Raw genomic sequence first — 19,615 nt, forward strand, 5'->3', positions numbered from 1 at the left:
ATATAAATTCCCACATTGTCTCCTCCCCATCTCGGTTCTCGGCCTTTTCTTCTTATCACTTACCCCCATCTAAAATGTCCTATATTTTACATTTTACTCCCTCCACCCTAGAATATAAGCTTCATAAGGGCAAATGTCTCACACATAGTGTTTGATAAAGATTTATTGAAAATGCAGTTAATGAACACTAAATTTTTATTAAAAATTTTTAATTGCTTTGTAAATGCATTTCTTTCCCCCAAAAAAACTTGTAAATTATCCCCAACACCATTTCTAAACACTGATGTAGAAATTATTTTGATTATTGAACTAAAAAAATAACTAAATATTGGACCCAAAGGACTTTCTCCTAAATTAAGTATATTTTCTAGTTTTCTGAAAAATGAGCTGATTGCATTAATGTTTAGTGTAATTTATACTCAATATTAACAGATGGTTTGTTAATACTTTCCAGTGCCATGAAACTTTCTACATATATGTAGCTCACTAAAGAAGCTATTCCAGCCAGGCACCGTAGTGCCCAGGGAGATATGACCCCTCTAATAAACCTTATAATATAATCTTTCTCCTGTGCCTGCTTGTCTCCCCGTGGTCCCCTGGGACGGCCGGGAAGGCACCTAACATTGGCACGGAACCCGATGATAGGTGCCCCAGAGGATTTGTTCCCCCCACTTCGGTGGGGGGTAGGGGTGGGGGAGGGAGGCATCCCCAACCAGATGTCCAGAACCTAGCCTTCATTGCTGTTGCCAGAGGACCACCAAGATAACATTCTCCTGACCGGTCCCTCTACTTCCACCCACCACAATGGCCAATTTTTCATCTCCAAGCAGGGTGAGTTCCAGGCCTAGTTAGTCAGGGGCTCAGACCTGATTTTCTGAAGGACACAGAGAAATCTCAGCGTGCTGAGTTCCTAACCCCACCCAGGGACCCTAAGCCACAAGGCTCAAAGGTCAAGGAAATCAGCAAATGTGTGTGATGGACTCCTTCTGGTGTTTTTTTCCCCTCCTTATTAGCTGATCATAGGGCCACTGACAATGCTCTTTGGCTGCTTGTCAGCTCTGCTGGTTTACTCTCCAAGGGCAGGAGACAATAAAATTCTTCGTAAAAACCGCTCCAATTTGAGTGCCTCATGCAATCAAATTTGGCCCCAAATTTGGAACGCCACTTCTGTGAACACTCGGCAAGTAAAACACTCTCTCACGCTCTCTCTGTTTGTCTGTCTGTCTCTGTCTGTCTCTGTCTCTGTCTCTATCTGTCTGTCTGTCTGTCTGTTAAGACAGAAACTGTCATCATGATGCCAAAAAACTGATGAGTTTAAGTTTAAACTCCAAGGAAAGTCTCGAGGTTTGGGCATTACCAAAAGTCTCAAAGGAGTATTGCATTGTTTGAAAGAGGAACTTTTAGTTCTTGTTACTTGAAGATTCTGTTTGTTGTGGGCCAAATCTTGAGTTCTCTTTAGCTTTGACCAGGTGTTGGATACAAGAATTAAGTTTAACAGGTGCCATCTTGGCATCAAGGTAAATCTCAAAAAAAGCTCTTGGAGGTGGAATCACATCCACCCCTCAGGTAGTAGGCTGGATTGAATTCCTTACCGGGTGGGGCTGGGATGTAAAATCTCCAGCTCCCTGTGCCACTGCCCCTCTGAACTCTGGAGCTGCACAGCTTCCATTTTATACCTGCTCCACTAGTTTAGCACAGTCTTGATTTGTAATTCTGTGACCCTCTCACCGACCTGACACTGTCTCCCCAACCAGCCCAGGTGCATTATGGCATGCCACACGTCTCTGTGATCATGTCCTGTCTCCTGAAGTTTTTTTTTTTGTTGGAAAAGGTGTTTTGTTTTGTTTTGTTTTTTTAACTGACCACATGTTTCCATCACCATTGGGCAAAATAATGTCATTTTGCTGCTGGAATTCCAAAAAACTTTTTAAAAAATTGTGTACAAATAAATCTAAGTGTACCCTATGTCTGTGTCTATGTTGCTGTCTATATGTAAAATATGTACAACTGTCATCATGATTTCAAAGTTACTTGCTTTCAACTACAATTGTAACTAATGTAAACCTTATAACTACCATGTATTCTGCTTGCTAACAGATCTTTGTCAATGGAAGCTGTGATTGAATCTGAGTTGCCTTGAAAATTCTGAGATCATCTGACTACAAGCTTACGGGGGGGGGGGGGGGGGGGGGGGGCAGGGGAATGGTGGTTTTAAAAAGGGCCTTGGGAAAGGAGTTGAGGAAATAAGGAACAGTTTCCTTTGGAAAGTAAAAACTCCAAAAGTTCCAAATATGAATGCAGGTGGTAATTAAGTTGGCTAGGATTTATGTCATTCCTTATGTCCATCTATGCTAAAAATTGAATGCTATACATCTGATCATGGCTGGTAAAATAAGGCTAAGGTTTTGTTTCTCCATTTTTTTCTCCTGTGCTCTGATCAACTCCCTTTAAGATCAAGGGATCAGAACCATTGTGGAATAAGTGTGCAACTGTGGGCACTGTGGCCATCCCCACTTTTTCCATGCTAACTGTGACTCAGGATGCAGTTTGCCCTTGTGCATGGAAAAATGTCCAGGGAACAAAAAATGTCATCACGCTGCCTAAACCAGTGGACACCAGTCTGAAAAAGCCAGTGTACTCAGAGTAACCAGGTCTTTAACCAGTCTGTGCAGAAAGTTGCAGGGGGTGGAGGGGGAACAGTAGGATGTGTGACAATCCATACACACTGGGAAACACTACTACAGCCTAGCCCAGACTTCCTGGACCATCCTGACTACCTCCACCATGGTAAAAGTAGGCTGGGTCTCTGCTTGGCTTCATCACACATGACTAAAGCCTACTAAATCAGGTTGTTTCAGATCCACTGAAGCTCAGACTTTTACATTGTCCTGATTTGTTTATGTTCTCTTCCACCTGTCAGTAATGTTAATCCCCACAAGTTAGACCGCAAGGGAGGTATGAGTAAAGAAATGATGTGATTTGATTTCTATGGCATTTTATAGTTAGATACATTTTGGTCAATAGCAAAAGGTGCCAAGTTTGGATTCTTGTCACAGTGCTGGTGCTTGAAATTCTTGCATTAAGCCATTTTAAAACAGGCTGCCCAGAACAATGGTGGTACCTAATGCCTCAAGGTTTTATCAGATTCCCCAGGTAGCCAGTCATTACAGAACTCTGACAAAAACAGGTAAGCTCTATCTCCATTGGTCTCCTTATTGCTTTAATTGAAAATAAAAAGAGCTTTGTGGCAAAGACTGCTTTGACAGTTCAAAGCCAGCCCAGGCAGAGAAAATTCCTCTAAAACTTCATCTCCCGACTAACCAGCAAGGAGCCAGGTTGCAGACATGGCTCAAGAGACTCATCTCTAAATAACCAGCAAACAGCTGGACAAGGCATTGTGACTCTTCAGTAGCAGAGCAGAGACAGTGCCCAAGCCTTGAGTTCAAACCCTGTGAATGCCAACTGGGATGAGCTAGCCCAGCAACAAGCACTGAGATTCCCCCAGGACAAGGTCAGTCCTGACAAGGAGGAACTATGGAGAGGAGTAAGAGGAGATGACATTCCAAATGGAATCACTTTACACTTGCCCTTTCAAAGTTAATCAGAGCCGGAATGTTGGGAAAGTGGAAGAGAATGGAAAAGGAATAGGCTAGACTAGATCGTCAATGGGCGAGGACTGTTTATTGAGGAACAGCGAGGGACACAGACCTTCTTGCAGGTTTGGAAGTTGTGCAAGGGAGTGAATTTGGGATCAGGCTTATATGCGGTCTGAGCAAGGAGGCAGAGGTTAATGAAAAAGCCATTATGTGTAGGGAGTTAGGGCCTTTTGATGGGACTCACAACAGAATGTTTACAGCTAGCTTTAGGTGGATTGGCCTGCTGGCACATCCACCAAGTCTGCACATACCTGGGATTTTGCCTGGCATCTGTATGGGCCTGGGACAATAGGGTAAGGGTCAATCCTTCATAGTCCATCTTTAGATACAGGCCAAGAGGAGAGAGACAAGTCTTTCATATAGGGTCTTTGGATACATAAAAAAGAATTGGGTTGAGAAGGGAGTAACATGGAGTTATGAAAACAAAGCATATACCCATCATTTGGAACCCTGAAGGAATATAAAAAGTTGAGGGACATTGTAGTCTTTTCTCCTTCATGGGAGATCAAGAGAAATAGTTGCTTGCCCACCTAATGTCTATACCTGTCTACCTTCTAACTGGATAGAAACTAACATTCTTGCCTTTGTTACCTACTATTTGTATTTGTAGTAGCCTCTGACGGGTTACTCCTCAACCAGTCCACTATGCTCTCCCCTACCCAGTTGCCAAAAACTCTAGACACTCCTTTCCTGCCCCCAGTCCAGTCATTCCTCCTTCCCTGTAATAGGTCACAACTGGGCTTATGCTCCAAATAGAACTCTTCTGACTTGTGACCAAATGTGTGTTCTCCTGTGTCATGTCATCCTGTCACCTTGTCAGCCTTTTGCCTGACATTTCCAAAAGTTTCTTTTAACAGGATAACAGCCCCCAGCCAGGACACCACCTGGGAACAAGTGAAGGCCATCCTGTTTGTACAGTCAACTGGAGACTTCCACTGGCCCCAGACCTACCCATCTGGGTAGAGGCAGACACCATTATTGCTCCTTCTTCAAGGGGGGTAGGGGAGAGAGGGGGGAAGACATGGCCCCTCTAACAAACCTTGTAATAATCTTTCTCCTGTGCCTGCCTCCATGTGATCCCCTGGGATGGCCAGGAAGGATCCTAACACTACCAAAAGAAGAAAAAAAGAAAGAAAAACAAAGACTGAACAACATTGGCTAGGCACCTGATAGACATTCTCAATTACAGTTAGTGAAGTCTGGCAGGTTCTGAAGCCAAATAGCCTGGGCTCAAATTTTAGCTCTTTTACTTTCCAGCTGTAGGCATTGGGCTAGTTACTGCATGCATATGTGCGGTCACACGTGCTTAACTATAAAATGAAGTCAATAATCATGAGATTATTGTGAAAATAATAACTAGTAAACATAAAACAAAGAGGGCTTGGTCTCCTATCAATACCAATACTTAATAAATCTTACTGATCACTATTATTATCCATTTGCATCTTTGTCAGAGTCATATCTCATTCTACTTATATGAACTTAGGTTCAACCCCATCTTATCCTGCAGTAGTTTAGTCCAATTGAGTTCAAACTCAATTTATGATTGTAGGGCCCATTCCTAGAGTGTGCTCTCAGGGAAATCTCTTCTAAAGGGCAATGTCATCCTGATTACCTTGAGTCTACGGAAGTACTTTTCTTGTCATGAAAGGTGATTGAAGATCGAATGGACCCCCATTTAATGTATCTGGGTAGCTGATCATAAATGTCATCTCCACAAACATTTTTTAAAAAACCTGTCAGAAAGGTATGTTATAAATAGAAGTTCTAAAACCCATGGAAAATTGAGATACGTGAGATCTAAGATTTCTTCTGACTTCATTGGTATTATTTATGAAGAGTAAAATAAGATGTTTCTAATCAAAGAACTAGACAAAAATCAGGGGCAGAGAATGCAGTCATAATATTCAAGGCATATCCTATCAAACTAGGAAAATGGGGGAGAGAGGATGGGTTTAGAGGGGTGGAGAGAGCAATGACAAGGTGATTTCAATCAAGATTCATTGATTTGTTGAATAGGAACTCCTTTGCACAACCATTTAAAGATAATAGAAATGTAATTTCAAACCCAAACAGAATTAGACAAAGTACCATAATCCATAAAGCAAAGAGCAGAGTACATTCTGAGAGTAAACTCAGCAGTATCTCTGGAGTGTCATTCTAATTCCTTAACCTTGAATCCTCTCTCTCAAGACTTTAGTGATAGTTAACCAGTGTAGGTCTGAGTCATACTTTATATGTTGGGATGTATAACATGAGCTCTACTCCCTCTGAAAGGACACTGCCGGAAGCATCACTTGCCTAGGATTCAAGATGACACAGAATTACATTATGAGTGTGGAAGGCCAAGTTTGAGAGATTTGAATAGTAACAACTCATGAAATAAGATGTGTGTGTGTGTGTGTGTGTGTGTGTGTGTGTGTGTGTGTGTGTGTGTGTGTAAGTGAATTCTGGGGCTTGAACTCAGAGCCTGGGTGCTGTCCCTGAATTTTTGTGCTCAAGGCTACACTCTACCACTTCAAGCCACAGCACTATTTCTAGCTTTTTGGTAGTTACTTGAGATAAGAGTTTCACAGATTTTCCTGCCCAGCTGTCTTGGAACCACAATCCTCAGATCTCAACCTCCTGAGTAGCTAGGATTGTAGGCATGAAGCCACCAGTACCCAGCTTGAAATGAGACTTTTAAAAAATCATGTTGTGATATGGGAGATTGCACCCAAGGCCTTGCACAAGCTAGGCAAGCACTCTGCCACTTGAGCCACACCCATATCCCTTTTATTTATATGGTATTTTTTGATATAGGGTCTCCTAACTTTGCCCTTGATCCTCCTGCTTCTGCACTCCTATGTAGCTGGGATTATAGACTTACACCTCCACAACCAGATCAATGATAGGAGATCTGAACAGCATCAAGGAGCCAAGGTTCAAGATACCATTTGGAGTGATGTGGCAGCTCCTGAGCAAAGGTCTCCTCAAGTCCAAGTCCAAGGGCTTCAGAGAGAAAGGTGTAAACTAGAAAAGTGTTCCCGCACATCCGGTCCACCCTCCTTTGTAGGGAAGTAGGTGGATTTGGGCAGCTTGCCTTCCCTGTGCACTGATATCAGCATGCCTGTCTTCCTGAGCAGCAGCAGATGCCTTGCAGATAGAACAAGTTGAAAATGGAGGAGTGGATATCAGAATCCTCATTTTTCTATCTTTTCCACCATTGACACATTTTATTTACATGCTGTATTGCATTCTTAGAAAAAAAAAGTCCCAGAATTTTCCCTTTTGCAAGTTTTTTTTCTTCCTCTCAGTCCATGATATTGAACTCATCAGCACAATGAAACTAAATGGATGGGTGAGAGTAAATATTCTACTAGTTTTTAGAGCATTGAGTTGCATGTTAAATCTAGAGCTCATCTTTCCACAATTTGTGTGTGTGTGTGAGAGAGAGAGAGAGAGAGACAGACAGACAGACAGACAGAGAGACAGAAAGACAGAGATTCAGTCGGTCATTGGGACTTGAACCGGGGCTTCCCAGTCTCCCTGGGCTTTTTGTGCTCAAGAGGCACACCTCTATCTCTGACCTTTTGGTGGTTAATTGGAGATAAGTCTCACATTACTGCCCAGGTTGGCTTCAAACCATGATCCTTAGATCTCAACTTCCTGAATAGCTAGGATTATAGACATGAACCACTAGTGTGTGACTCTGGTTTGGATCTTAAAGGTCCTCCAAAGGTTCATGTGTTAAAAGCTGGTCCCCAGTTGATGGTGGTGTTAGCAGGTGGTGAAATCTGTAAGAGGTGGGGCTTAGGGGAAGGAAGTTACGCCATTGGTACGTACCTGAAGGGGATATTGGGGACCCCCAGCCCTTTCCTCTGTTTCTTTGCTTCCCAGCTGCTATGAGGTGAGTTTTGTTCTACCTTGTGCTCTCCACAAGGTTCTGCCTCACCACAAATTCCAAACACAGGGACATGTGATCATGGACTACAGTCTCTGAAACCATGAGTCAAACTTTTCAGTGCATGAATGACTATCTCTGGTATAATAACAAGTATTTATTAGCTAGCTTGATCCCCCAACCTGTTGAATGAGGTTGCCTATACACCTGATCCCTTGGTGAAATGAGTGAAGAGCTAGATGTGGCCCAGACATAATAGCACCATTGCTGAAGAGAAAGAGTGGTGATGAAATTATACTACTTTGGCCCACTTTACTCCTCCAGGCCAATGCTTATCATGTAATCTTCCTTGAATGCTCTGGGAGGAAATGCTCCCCTGTCTTCTCTCAACTTAACCTAATCCTATTCTTTATGGTCCAAGCCAACTCAGTTCCTACCTCTCTGGTCTTTTTCCATGACTGGAGCCCAAGAGACCTCTGGCTCTCTCAAGACTGCTCCTGGCATTGTAACTGTGATCTCCAGAACACTGCTCTGAAAAAAAAGTGAAAGTGGCGCTGTGGCTCAAGTGGTAGAGCACTAGCCTTGAGCAAAAGAGGCTCAGGGACAGTGCCCATGCCCTGAGTTCAAGCCCCAGGACTGGCCAAAAAAAGCTACAACTTACTGAGAACTTGACGCAAACTCTTAGATTAGGATTTCATTCCATGAGGGGAAGTTTGTTCCCAGTGACCTTCATGGTACTCAGAGGTGCTCAAGAAATATGAATATATGTGAGAAATTGATGGTGGCATGATGCACAGATGCACAGGCATGATGTACACTTCATTTTAACCCAGCTCTTTCCCCTTTACCTCCTCCACAACAAACATACCACTCAGTGAGGTAAGGACCAATATTTCCATTGTATACTTAAAGCTGATACTGGAGGATTGACTCCAAGGACACATGATTGGTAAATAATAGTCTTCTCTTACTCAGTATTCTATAGGTAGAACAGAGCTGGGATGGCCCCAAACAGAACATTCCATCTCTAGGGTAACCTTTCAGAGGGCTATTCACACCTGTGGATTTGAAGTACTGTACATTGGAGGTAATTTATAATACTGTGCCGGTAGGTAGAAATAGTACATTTTCTCTCTCTCTAGTCAATTCTCATTATTGAATTGGCAAATGCTAATCTAGGGAGATTAAGCTCCTGTCTCTGACCACAAAAATTTTTCTTAATCTATCAATATACAACCTTTTTTTTTTTTTTTGGTCCAGTCATGGGGCCTGAACTCTGGGCCTGGGCGCTGTCCCTCAGCTCTTCAGCTCAAGGCTAGCACTCTACCACTTAAGCCATAGCGCCACTTTCCAGCTTTTTTCTTTTTTGCTTATGTGGTGCTGAGGAATCGAACCCAGGGCCTCAGGCATGCAAGGCAAGCGCTCTACCACTGAGCCATCTTCCCAGCCCTATATAACCTTATTTTATGTATAATTCCAATGTTCATTTTTGTTGTTTTCATGGTATGTGTGTGTGTGTGTGATGGAAGGAGATGTGTTTGTTCTTTGGGTTTTTGTTGTTGTTGTACATCATGGGGCTTGAACTTAGGGCAAAGGTGCTGTCTCTGAGCTTCTTTTGCTCAAGGCCAGAGCTCTACCATTTTGAGCTATGGCTTCACTCCTGGTTTTCTGGTGGTTCATTGCAGATAAGAGTTTCATAGACCTTCCTGCCTCGGTTGGTTTTGAACCAAGATCCTTAGATCTCAGCCTCCTGAGTAGCTAGAATTACAGGTGCGAGCCACCAGTACTTGGGTGTTCTTTTTTTTTTTGGTGGTCATGGGGCTTGAACTCTGGGCCTGCTGTCCCTGAGCTCTTTAGCTCAAGGCAAGTGCTCTATCACTTGAGCCACAGTGCCACTTCAGGTTTTCTGGTAGTTTATTGGAGATAAGAATTTCACGGCCTTTCCTGCCCGGGCTGGCTTTGAACTGTGATCCTCAGATCTCAGCCTCCTGAGTAGCTAGGATTATAGGCATGAGCCACCAGCACCCAGCGGCTGTTCTTTTTTTTTTTTTTTTTTTTTAATGAGATCTAGCTGTGTTGCCCAGGTTGATCTCCAATTCCTCCTGAACTCAAGCAATCCTCCTGTCCCAGCCTCTTGGGTAGCTAGGACTGGGACTGGAGGTGCACACCACTGTGACCAGCTTATGTTTAAAGACTCTCTCTCTCTCTCTCTCTCTCTCTCTCTCACACACACACACACACACACACACACACACACACATATATATACACACATAGTCTTATATATGTCATATATATGTGTACATATATATGGTTCATTGGCAATTGAGTAATTAAACACATGGCCAACTATTCTGTAACTCACGCCTACACAGGGTCCAACAGAGCCTTCTTGTACTTAGGAACACTTGATAGCATTCCAGTTGTATACTCGGGCCATCTTAAAGAACAGAAGTAACAAAGACACAAAAATGTGGGTAATTGGGTACTAAATAGACTGAACCACAAGGAGATGCTGGTTTTAAGTATGAGAGCTGAAACAAAACAGAGTAGGCTTCAGCTAGGAATGTGGGCATCTTGAGGCTCCAGGTTTTTGGTGCTGTATATATTTCGTCTAATGCTTATGAAAGTGTCATGAATGTGAACTGTAGGTAGCAAATAATTTTAGTGAATAGGCAACTTGCTAACATGATAACCACTAATAATTAAGGTGTACATGCTTAATATTTTCAAATTATTTTTCTTCTTCTTTCTTCTCCTTCCCTCCCTCCCTCCTTTCTCTGTCTCAATCCCTTCCTTCCTCCTTTTTCCTTTTCTCTCTTCCTCTATCCTTCCTTCACTTCCTTCCTTCCTTTACTCCCTCCCTCCCTCCCTCCCTCCTTCCTTCCTTCCTTCCTTCCTTCTTCCTTCCTTCCCTCCTCTCTCCTCCCTCCCTCTGTCCTTTTTTCCTTCCTCCCTTTCTTTTCTTTCCCCATACTTGCTATGCAGATCCTCTATCAATTGAACTATGGGCCTAGTCTTTCAGATCACTCTTCAAAAACTTGAGGTAGGCAGCTAACTTATCTCCATCTAAGAGACTGTAAAACTAGCAGATTAGCTCTGGAGATTGACCCTTCCCATAGCAGTCATACAGAGGGCCAGCTGAACAGGCTGGCGACCTGTGCAGCCACACCGGGGCTCCATGCTCAGAAGGGCCTCACTTGGCTTAGTGCTCTGTTGTCACCCTTTTGAAAGTCCCAACTGTGTTTTGTTTTGCTTCACTTTGGTTTTAGTTTCTTGAGCTTAGACTGGATAAAACTGGCTATGTATGTAGTCTAGGATGGGCTGGAACTTGCTATGTGGCTCAGGCTAGCCTCAAACCCACAATCCCTTGACCAGGTTCCAAAAGGAGTTCTAGGCTAGCCTCACAGTTCTCCTGCCTCTGCCTTCTAAGTGCTAAAATAACAGGGGTGAGTCTCAGTGAACTTCTTTTCCCTAGTCCTGGGGCTTGAACTTGGGGCTTGAGCACTGTACTCAAGCCTCTTTCTGCTCAAGGCTGTCATTCTACCAGTTGAGCCACAACACCACATCCCACTTTTTCTGAGTAATTTATTGCAGATAAGTGTCTCACAAACTTTCCTGCCTGGGCTGGCTTCGAACTGTGATCCTCAGATCTCAGCCTCCTGAGTAGTTAGGATTATAGGAGTGAGCCCATCTGGATGATGATGATGATGATGATTAGGATTTTGAACTTGAGGCTCTATATTAGCCAGGCAAGTACTCTACCACTTGGTCATACCCCAGTTCTTTTTGCTCTAGTTTTTGTTTTTTGCTGGTATTGAGGCTTGAGCTCAGGGCCTATGCACTGTCTCTTAGCTTTTGCACTCAAGGCTAAGTGTTCCACACCTGAGTTTTTGCTGGTTAATTGGATATAAGAGTCTCACCAACTTTTCTTCCTAGCTGGCTTTAAACCACGATCCTAGGATCTCAACCTCCTGAGTAGCTAGGAGTACAGTCATAAGTCACCAGAACATGACTCTTAAGTTTTTAAAAAACACACACTTAAGATTTATGTCCTATCATAGTTAATTTAATGATTTTTACTGTGGCTCTAGTGGTAGAGCTAGCCTTGAGCACAAACAGGCTCAGGGATGGCGCCCAGGCCTGAGTTCAAGCCCTACAACCAAAACCAAAACAACACAAAACAAAACCTGGGTGAAGTGTGATGATGAGGCAATCGTGGCACAGGTTTACTTTGTGGAAAGAGAAAGAAGATCTGGTAAGTGCAGTAACATTTAAGGAGGCAACTGATATGAGTTTAAATTTTTTTTTCTCTTCAAGGTAGCAAGAATCACTTGGTCATTCATAGTTAGCATAATGGCATCTGAGAACAAAATCGGCCAGGGGATTAAAAACCTTAAAATAAGCAGAAAACAGCTCCTGGAAGAGCTAAATGAAAGGCGTGAGTCTAACTGTCAGGTGGAAAGAAGCAATAAAGTCAGCCTGCTGCACGTTCAAAAGAGGCATTTCTGCGATGCCTACCAGTGTCAAACCCAAACCCAAACGGAAGAATTTGTTCCTGAGAGTGGGAGGAGCTCCTGGATCAACAAGACGCTACCTTTTCACAAGGAGAGAAGGCACTTTCCACCAAAAAGTAAGATGTTAGGTGTGAATTCCTGTCCAATCTGTAGGAGAGAATTACAAGAAAATGTGGGGAGACTTTTTGGAGCTGAAGATTACTGGACTAGGATAAAGGCCATTTGGCTGAACTGTCAAGTATATACCCTATATTTATTGAAACAGAACAGTCTCTTTTTCTTGTGCCTACAGGATCCCAGGCCTCAGCTACAAGCTGATTCATTCAACAGGAGCCTGACCGGTTGCTGGATTTCTGTATTCTCAGCCAACTAAAGTGAATTCACACTTTGAGAAAAGTTGTTACACATAATTATCATATATTACAAAACTTTAGTGACCTATATCACAAAATGCCCTAAGACGTAATAGACAAAATATATTTGGGTAGAGGGGAACGATATGGGGTGGTGATATTATTTTGCAAGAGGAGGAGAGGAACAGATAAAGACCAGCTATTTTAAATATTAAGAAACAAGTAAAAACTTGTTTCTTGGCTAAGAAAGTAAAAACTTTCTTAGCCAGGGCAGACAACTGATAACATTTTTGCATTTATTCAATAAATGCAAGCAATTATATTCATTATAATCAATACATGATTTAGTTTAGAAGCAAAAGAAAAGCCTACATTGGAGATTTGACTTCTTTCTTGTGGTGTGACTTTGCATTTGTCCAATGCCCTTAGTAAATGGTGTAGGGAGGTGATACAATCTGACATGGAAAGCCAACATGCTCCATTGTATTTTAAGTTCAATATGTAATAATCACATTTGTGTTGTTTGAAAAGAAATACAACTTAGCTTATGTGTGTGTGTGTGTGTGTGTGTGTGTGTGTGTGTGAGAGAGAGAGAGAGAGAGTATGTCCCAGTATTGGGGCTTCAACTCAGGGCCACTTGAGCTTTTTTGCTCAAGGCTAGTGTTCTACCTGAACCAAAACTCTACTTCAGCTTTGTGTTGGTTAATCAGAGATGAGTCTCATAGACTTTCCTGCACATCCTGATCCTCAGATCTCAGCCTCCTGAGAAGCTAGAACTATAGGCATAAGCCACAGATACCTAGCTTTTGTGTGTGGGGGGGAGGGGGTTGGGGCTTAACCTCAGGGCGGCCTGGGTACTGTCCCTGAACTCTTTTGCTCAAGCCTAACCATCTATCACTTTGAGCCACAGAGCCACTTCCAGTTTTCTCGTGGTTTATTGGAGACGAGAGAGTCTCACAGACTTTCCTGCCTGGACTGGCTTTGAACCAGGAGCCTCAGATCTTAGCCTCCTGAGTAGCTAGGATTACAGTCTGAGCCATCAGTACCTGGATTTTTGTTGTTGTTGTTGAGTGCCTACTTTATTCTGAATAGACGGTAAGGCCAAAAATAATACCTTTGTTACTTATCTGATCATTGATAAAGGTAAAAATATTAGCTTAATTGTTTTAAAAAATCTGTAGTAGAAAAATTTACTAAACAGCAGTCAAGTGGGCAACTTACCCACAAAGAGAACTTACCCCATCTCAAACCCAAACCTGAAGCCCATTCCTATGGACTGACAGAGAATAGATGAGTGGGCGCTCTAGGATCGCAGCTGATCTATAGAGATACTATGTATTTGTAAAACAAGAAGACAGTTTATTGCCTTTAAAATTTCATAAACTTAGTTGGTAAGCTTTGACAAATATGTATGATTTCATATGATAAACATCATCCACTATAAAATAAAGTCATCTTTATAGAAGATGGCCCTCTTTTGTTTTTTTAACATTGAATAACATTTACTCTCCTCTAGGTGAGTCTTATGTAGACAGCTTACAGGACTTAACCTGTTGGAGGACTTAAAATACCTTCTCTGTTCTGATGACACCCACATGGCTAATTTTAGCCCTGATCTCTCTTCTGACTTCCAGCCATGCATAACAGATTACATGTACCAGACTGCTATTTTTCGTGGAGGACTACTCCAATTCACCAGTGCTAGCACATAATCCCTCCCCTCCACTGGCATACACACACACACACACACACACACACACACACACACACACACACACACACAACCACCACCACCATCACTACCACCAACTCAGAAATGGCCAAAGACCTGGGAGACCCCTCAGACCCTCCTCCCTCACATCCACATCCAATCTGTCGGCAAGTCCCATCAACCTATCCTCCAACATCAGCCCTGTCTACAGTCACTGCCACCACCCTGGTCCAGCCCATAATAATGGTTCTCCCCAAGGTCAGCAGGGCCTCCTGACTGCCCAGCTTCCACTCTTGCAGCCTCTCTTGTGTACCTCTTCATACAACTGCCCAAGTGTCCTTTAACAGATGCACATTAGGGCACTTACTCAGAACCACACTCTACACACTGTGCTTCAGGGCCTTCCAAATAAAGCCCCAGCTTATCACATCCCCCTTATCTCCTCTGCTCACCATGACCTCACTCCAGACAGCCACTATGGCTTTGCGTTCTTCCTCCTCTAAACACGCCAAGCTGGTTCCCACATCCAAAAGTAGGCACACACTGTCCACTAGGTCTCCACTCTGTCTCTGCCTCTCCCCCCCCCCCCCCTTTGCTCAAAGCCAATGTATCAGAAACCATCCTAACCATATCACGTTGTAACATGCTGTGCTCCACTCCACTTTTTTTTCATTCCCTTACAAAGGTTAAGTTCCCTGAAAGCAGGGATTGTACTGATTGCTTAATCCTCAGACCCTAAAAGCACGGGCACATTAGGTACTCAGAAAATGTTGGCTGAATGGATAAATATCAGGCCATAGGATAGTTTTTATGGAAGTACTGATGGATCTTTTTTGAGTAGTCATGACATTGGGCAATGGCTCACAAACTTAGAACTTCCCACAATCTTAGATAGTTGCTATGGAATAATCTTTAGAAGCAGAGAGGTATTTTTTTCTGAATATATAAACTAAAAATTAGACACAGTCTTTTCTTTCTTTGGATACTGGTGTGAGACAGAAAGCTTTAATATTCGTGTGTGTGTGTGTGTGTGTGTGTGTGTGTGTGTATGTGTGTGTGTGTGTGTGTGTGTGTGTGTGTGTGTGTGTGTGCTGGTACTAGGGCTTGCACTAAGGACCTGGGCATTGTCCCTAAGCTTTTTCACTCAAGGCTAGCACTCTAGCACTTTGAGCCACAGCACCACTTCCAGTTTTTGGTGGTTAATTGGAGGTAAGTATCTTACAGACCTTCCTGCCCGGGCTGCCTTTGAACAACAAGCGTCAGATATCAGCCTCCTGAGTAGGATTACAGGTGTGAGACACCAGCATCCAACTCAGAAATCTTTATTCAGTATGCAACATTACTTATGAGTGCATACTTTATGTCAGGCATTATTCTGTATGCTTAGTATAACAATGAACAAAATTCCTGCCTCAAGATGTATAGTTTTATTGGGTAGAGCCAGATAAACAAAGAAAAAAAATAGATACCCAAATCAGATAGTGATAACTTGTTACATGCTATGGAAAAACATAAGTAATGGGGTTAGTGGGGGGTGCTTTGCATAGAATGAAATTAGTACTGATGGTCTAGCCTTATGATGGTCTAACCCAGTAGGTTAGATGATCTATTACTATAACAAATATCTGAGATAATCAATATAGAGATCATCCATTACAATAATAAACACCTGAGATAATCATCATATATAAAGAGAAATGGTTTATTTGACTCACAGTTTTAGAGGTTCAGATTCCATGATCAGGCAGCTCAATTGCAAGATGACAGTAATGGGGGAATGCATGGCAGAGCAAAACTGTTGAAATTATGCCTAAGGAGCAACAGACATTAACGAGGGGACAGGGGCCCCACAGTCCCCTTGGAGTGCAGGCCTCCCTGATCTAAAGGCCTCCTACTAAGCTCCACCTCTTATAGGTTCTACTACCTCCAGTAGTGCCACCATGTGGATCAAACCTTTAATGCATGGCCTATGGAACCATTCCAGCTACAAACTCCGTTAAGTCTTGGAGTGGAGAGGAGAGTTAGGATTTTGCCTATAAGCACTTGAGGATCTGAGGTTCCTCCTGTCAATAATGACGTGAAGACTAGGGAAGGAATTTTTTTTAGCTAGAGAGCTGGAAGATCTCTTGTTAGTCTTCTACTTGGAGATACAGAGGCCGAAAGGAGAACGGTGTGATTAAATGTAAAGCCTTAAAAACAGAAGACAGGTTCAAGTCTGTCTCTGCCATTAAGTTATCTTATGTAGTCATCTAGTATTTTTTTGCCAGTCCTTGGGGCTTGAATTCAGGGCCTGGGTGTTGTCCCTGAGCTTCTTTTGCTCAAGGTTAATGTGCTACCACTTGAGCCACAGTGCCACCTCTGTATGTGGCACTGAGGAATCACAAGCACTCTATCACTAAGTCACATTCCTAGCCCATCTTGTTTTTCTAAGCCTTAGTTTTTCTCTCTCTAAACCACTATTCAGGGACTGCAGGTACAGTACAACTCAGTGGCACAGTACTTGCTGAGCACCTGTGAGAACCCAGGTTCGATCCCCAGGACTATAAAACAAAGAAACAAACAAAAATATATCCACCCTCTCCAGGTTATTTTGAAAACTATGAAATATGTTATCTAAATACTTTCTGTTTTTCAGATAATGCCATATTTGGAGAAAGAGCATCTTCAGAGATATATGAATAAAGTCCCTTTGGGTCATCAAGGTCTGTCTGAATTATTTAGAAATACTAATTATAAAAGAAGCTAGCACTCAAGATGCTAAGAACTGAGGATTGTGGTTTGAAGTGAAAAGCCACAACTTCCTGGGCAAGAAAGTCCGTGGGACTCTTACCTCCAATTATTAATCACCAAAAAGCCAGAAGTAGAGGTGTGGCTCAAGTGGTAGAGCACTAACCTTGAGTAAAAAAGCTTAAGCCCTGAGTTCAAGCCCCAGGACCAGGAAAAAAAAAACAAGCAAAATGATTAACTAATCACCACAAAAATTTGAGTCACATAAAGCATACTACATATGAACTCACACAAATGTAGTATTTAGAATTAGATGTTTGTTCAAAACATCTGAATTATTAAAGAGCTTTTCAAAGATGAAATAACTTAAAGTGTATAGTGATGTACTGCTTACTTAAATATTGAAATATTAGTTTATATTTATTTCTATAGATTATAGTAGTATGTTGATCCATCCCACTGGTCAGGTAGAAGGTTTTTACTTGCTCAAAGTTAACACTTACTTGTAATTAAGTATCACTTAATTACTTAAATTAATTTGTCAGCTATGTTTTTGAGGACTACTGCACATCTTGGAGAGATTTAATAAGGTGCTGATAGCTAAAGGGTTTTGTTATATTTCATTGCTCATCCCCCAAATGAGCACTGCTAGAACCATCCTATTTGGCTTTGTCTCATTGCTTCTTGGAGAGCAGCATTTCAAATTTCCACTCAGCTTGTGTTCTTTTTGTAATTAATAAGCCTATTCCATATGGCAAGCAGAGCACTGCTGGGCCTGGAACCCAGCTGTGTCTTGGCATTTGTCTTCACATTAATCAAAGATTAATCACCTTTTACATGGTTACTCTGTCTCCATAGAAAGCTCAGATGCATAGAAAGTCAAAGCATTCTGATTCAGAAACAGATCAGGAGAAGTCAATTGGCTTACACCCTTGCCTCAGCTAGGATAGCACAGTGTGGAGAAGACTCCAAGGGTCAGATGGACACTGCACCTATAAATCCCAGCAGCACCCAGGATCCCAAAACCAGATCAAGGCCAGTGTGAACTACATAGTGAGCTTGCATTAAAAAAAAGACTATGAGAAATAAAAAATACCCAGCCCAGACCTAAATAAGTTTTCACTTTCCAAATGGCAAATAGGCAAATATCTAGTTTCAGGGACTATGAAGTGTTGGCCTGCCATAGTTTCACGGGCACTATCAGAGAGCCAAACAACTGCACCATACACCATAGCACAAGCCTCATGGTTGGACTGACTCTTAGGACCTTTCCCACTGCTTCAAGACCCTTTGGGCCATGCAGAGCTGAGGGGTAAAGCCACACATACAGGATACACCTCGTAACTGAGGGTCCCTAATCATAAACAACCCAACCTTTGCCCAAAGGAGACGGTTATTATTAGGAACTTAAGCAAGCCTGCCCTGTGCTCTAGCAAACAAGTCTGGAACAACATAATGAAATGTTGTTTCTTTTTTTTTTCTTCCTTTTTTTTTTTTTGCCAGTCGTGGGGCCTGAACTCTGGGCCTGGGCACTGTCCCTCAGCTCTTTAGCTCAAGGCTAGCACTCTACCACTTGAGCCACAGTGCCACTTCTGGCTTTTTCTACCACTGAGCCACCTTTCCAGCCCCATGAAATGCTGTTTCTAAAAAAATTATGTCTTTCCTGGCATAGGATCCTCATCTTAGGGATACTGTAGGGTATACAGAGGTGTAGAGGAAGGTAAGGAAGAAATAGGTAATAATGGTAGTATAAAGGAAGGAATCCAGGAGGTGGTATTTAAGTGAAATCTTTCATAAGTTGAAGTTAGGTGAAAGAAAGGTAAGAGAATAAGGCAAATTCACAGAACCACAACTAGTTAGTTCTATAAAGGCATTGGGCATGTGAGATGGATAGGTGGATGGATGGATACCTGACAGGAGGGTCCTGTGCTGCCTGGGAGGCTTCTTCCCATTCATCTCAGATCTGACTCCCTCCCTCCCTCTGAGCCTCTACAAAATTTACCTCCTTAGAATCTACACTGTCCACAGCTAAAGCAGATTGAATTCTGCCATGAAAATGCTTATTAGTGAGCATGAAAAAAAAAACCAAACCATGCCCATTGAAGTCCCAGTTCTTGCCTTGTTACTTCCAAGTGTGGTCCATGGACCAACAGTATCAGCAGCATCTGGGCATTGTTGGAAACACAGAGCACAGCATTCACCCAAGGCCTAGTAGAGTAGAATCTGTCTTTAACAAGATCATAGTGACCTTATATACAGTAAGGTTTGGAAAGCACTACAATTTAGAAACACCTTTCCTGAATGAGTTCCTACATTTTCTACTCTATGGTTTTCAACTCTTCCTACCCCTTAGAAATACTTGGTGAGCTTTTAGAAATATCTCCCTCCATGCAATCTCCTGATTGCAGAGATTCTGAATTAATTTCTGTGGGGCCTTAGGCACTGGAGTTGATTAAAAGCTTCTCTGCAGAGCTTTTGCCAAAACTAACCTCAGACTGTGCGCCTCATAACTTTGTTTCCTATGTAGCCAGGATTATAGGTATGCATCACCATGACTGGCCCTGAGATTTGTTTTATATAATAGCTTTTTGTTGTGGTGGTTTTGGTTTGTTGTGGGGCTTGAACTCTGGGCCCAGGCACTTTCCCTGAGCTCTTCAGCGCAAGGTCAATGCTCTACCACTTGAGCCCCAGCACCACTTCTATTTTTCTGGTGGTTAATTGTAGATAAGAGTCTCACTTTCCTTCCTGGGCTGGCTTTGAACCTCAAT

At 42.5% G+C, this 19,615-nt stretch overlaps 1 protein-coding gene across 1 annotated transcript; it reads left to right on the plus strand.

The window, feature by feature from the left end:
* Positions 1–11,895: 11,895 nt before the first annotated feature.
* On the plus strand, positions 11,896–16,802 carry Spata45 (spermatogenesis associated 45). Its single transcript, XM_042681536.1, has 2 exons — positions 11,896–12,172; positions 16,756–16,802. The coding sequence occupies exons 1-2, from the start codon at positions 11,896–11,898 to the stop codon at positions 16,800–16,802; spliced, it is 324 nt and encodes a 107-aa protein (XP_042537470.1).
* The last annotated feature ends 2,813 nt before the right edge of the window (positions 16,803–19,615 follow it).

This window comes from Dipodomys spectabilis, unplaced genomic scaffold, assembly GCF_019054845.1.
Source record: "Dipodomys spectabilis isolate Male_0828 unplaced genomic scaffold, ASM1905484v1 ptg000069l, whole genome shotgun sequence".
Taxonomy (NCBI): domain Eukaryota; kingdom Metazoa; phylum Chordata; class Mammalia; order Rodentia; family Heteromyidae; genus Dipodomys; species Dipodomys spectabilis.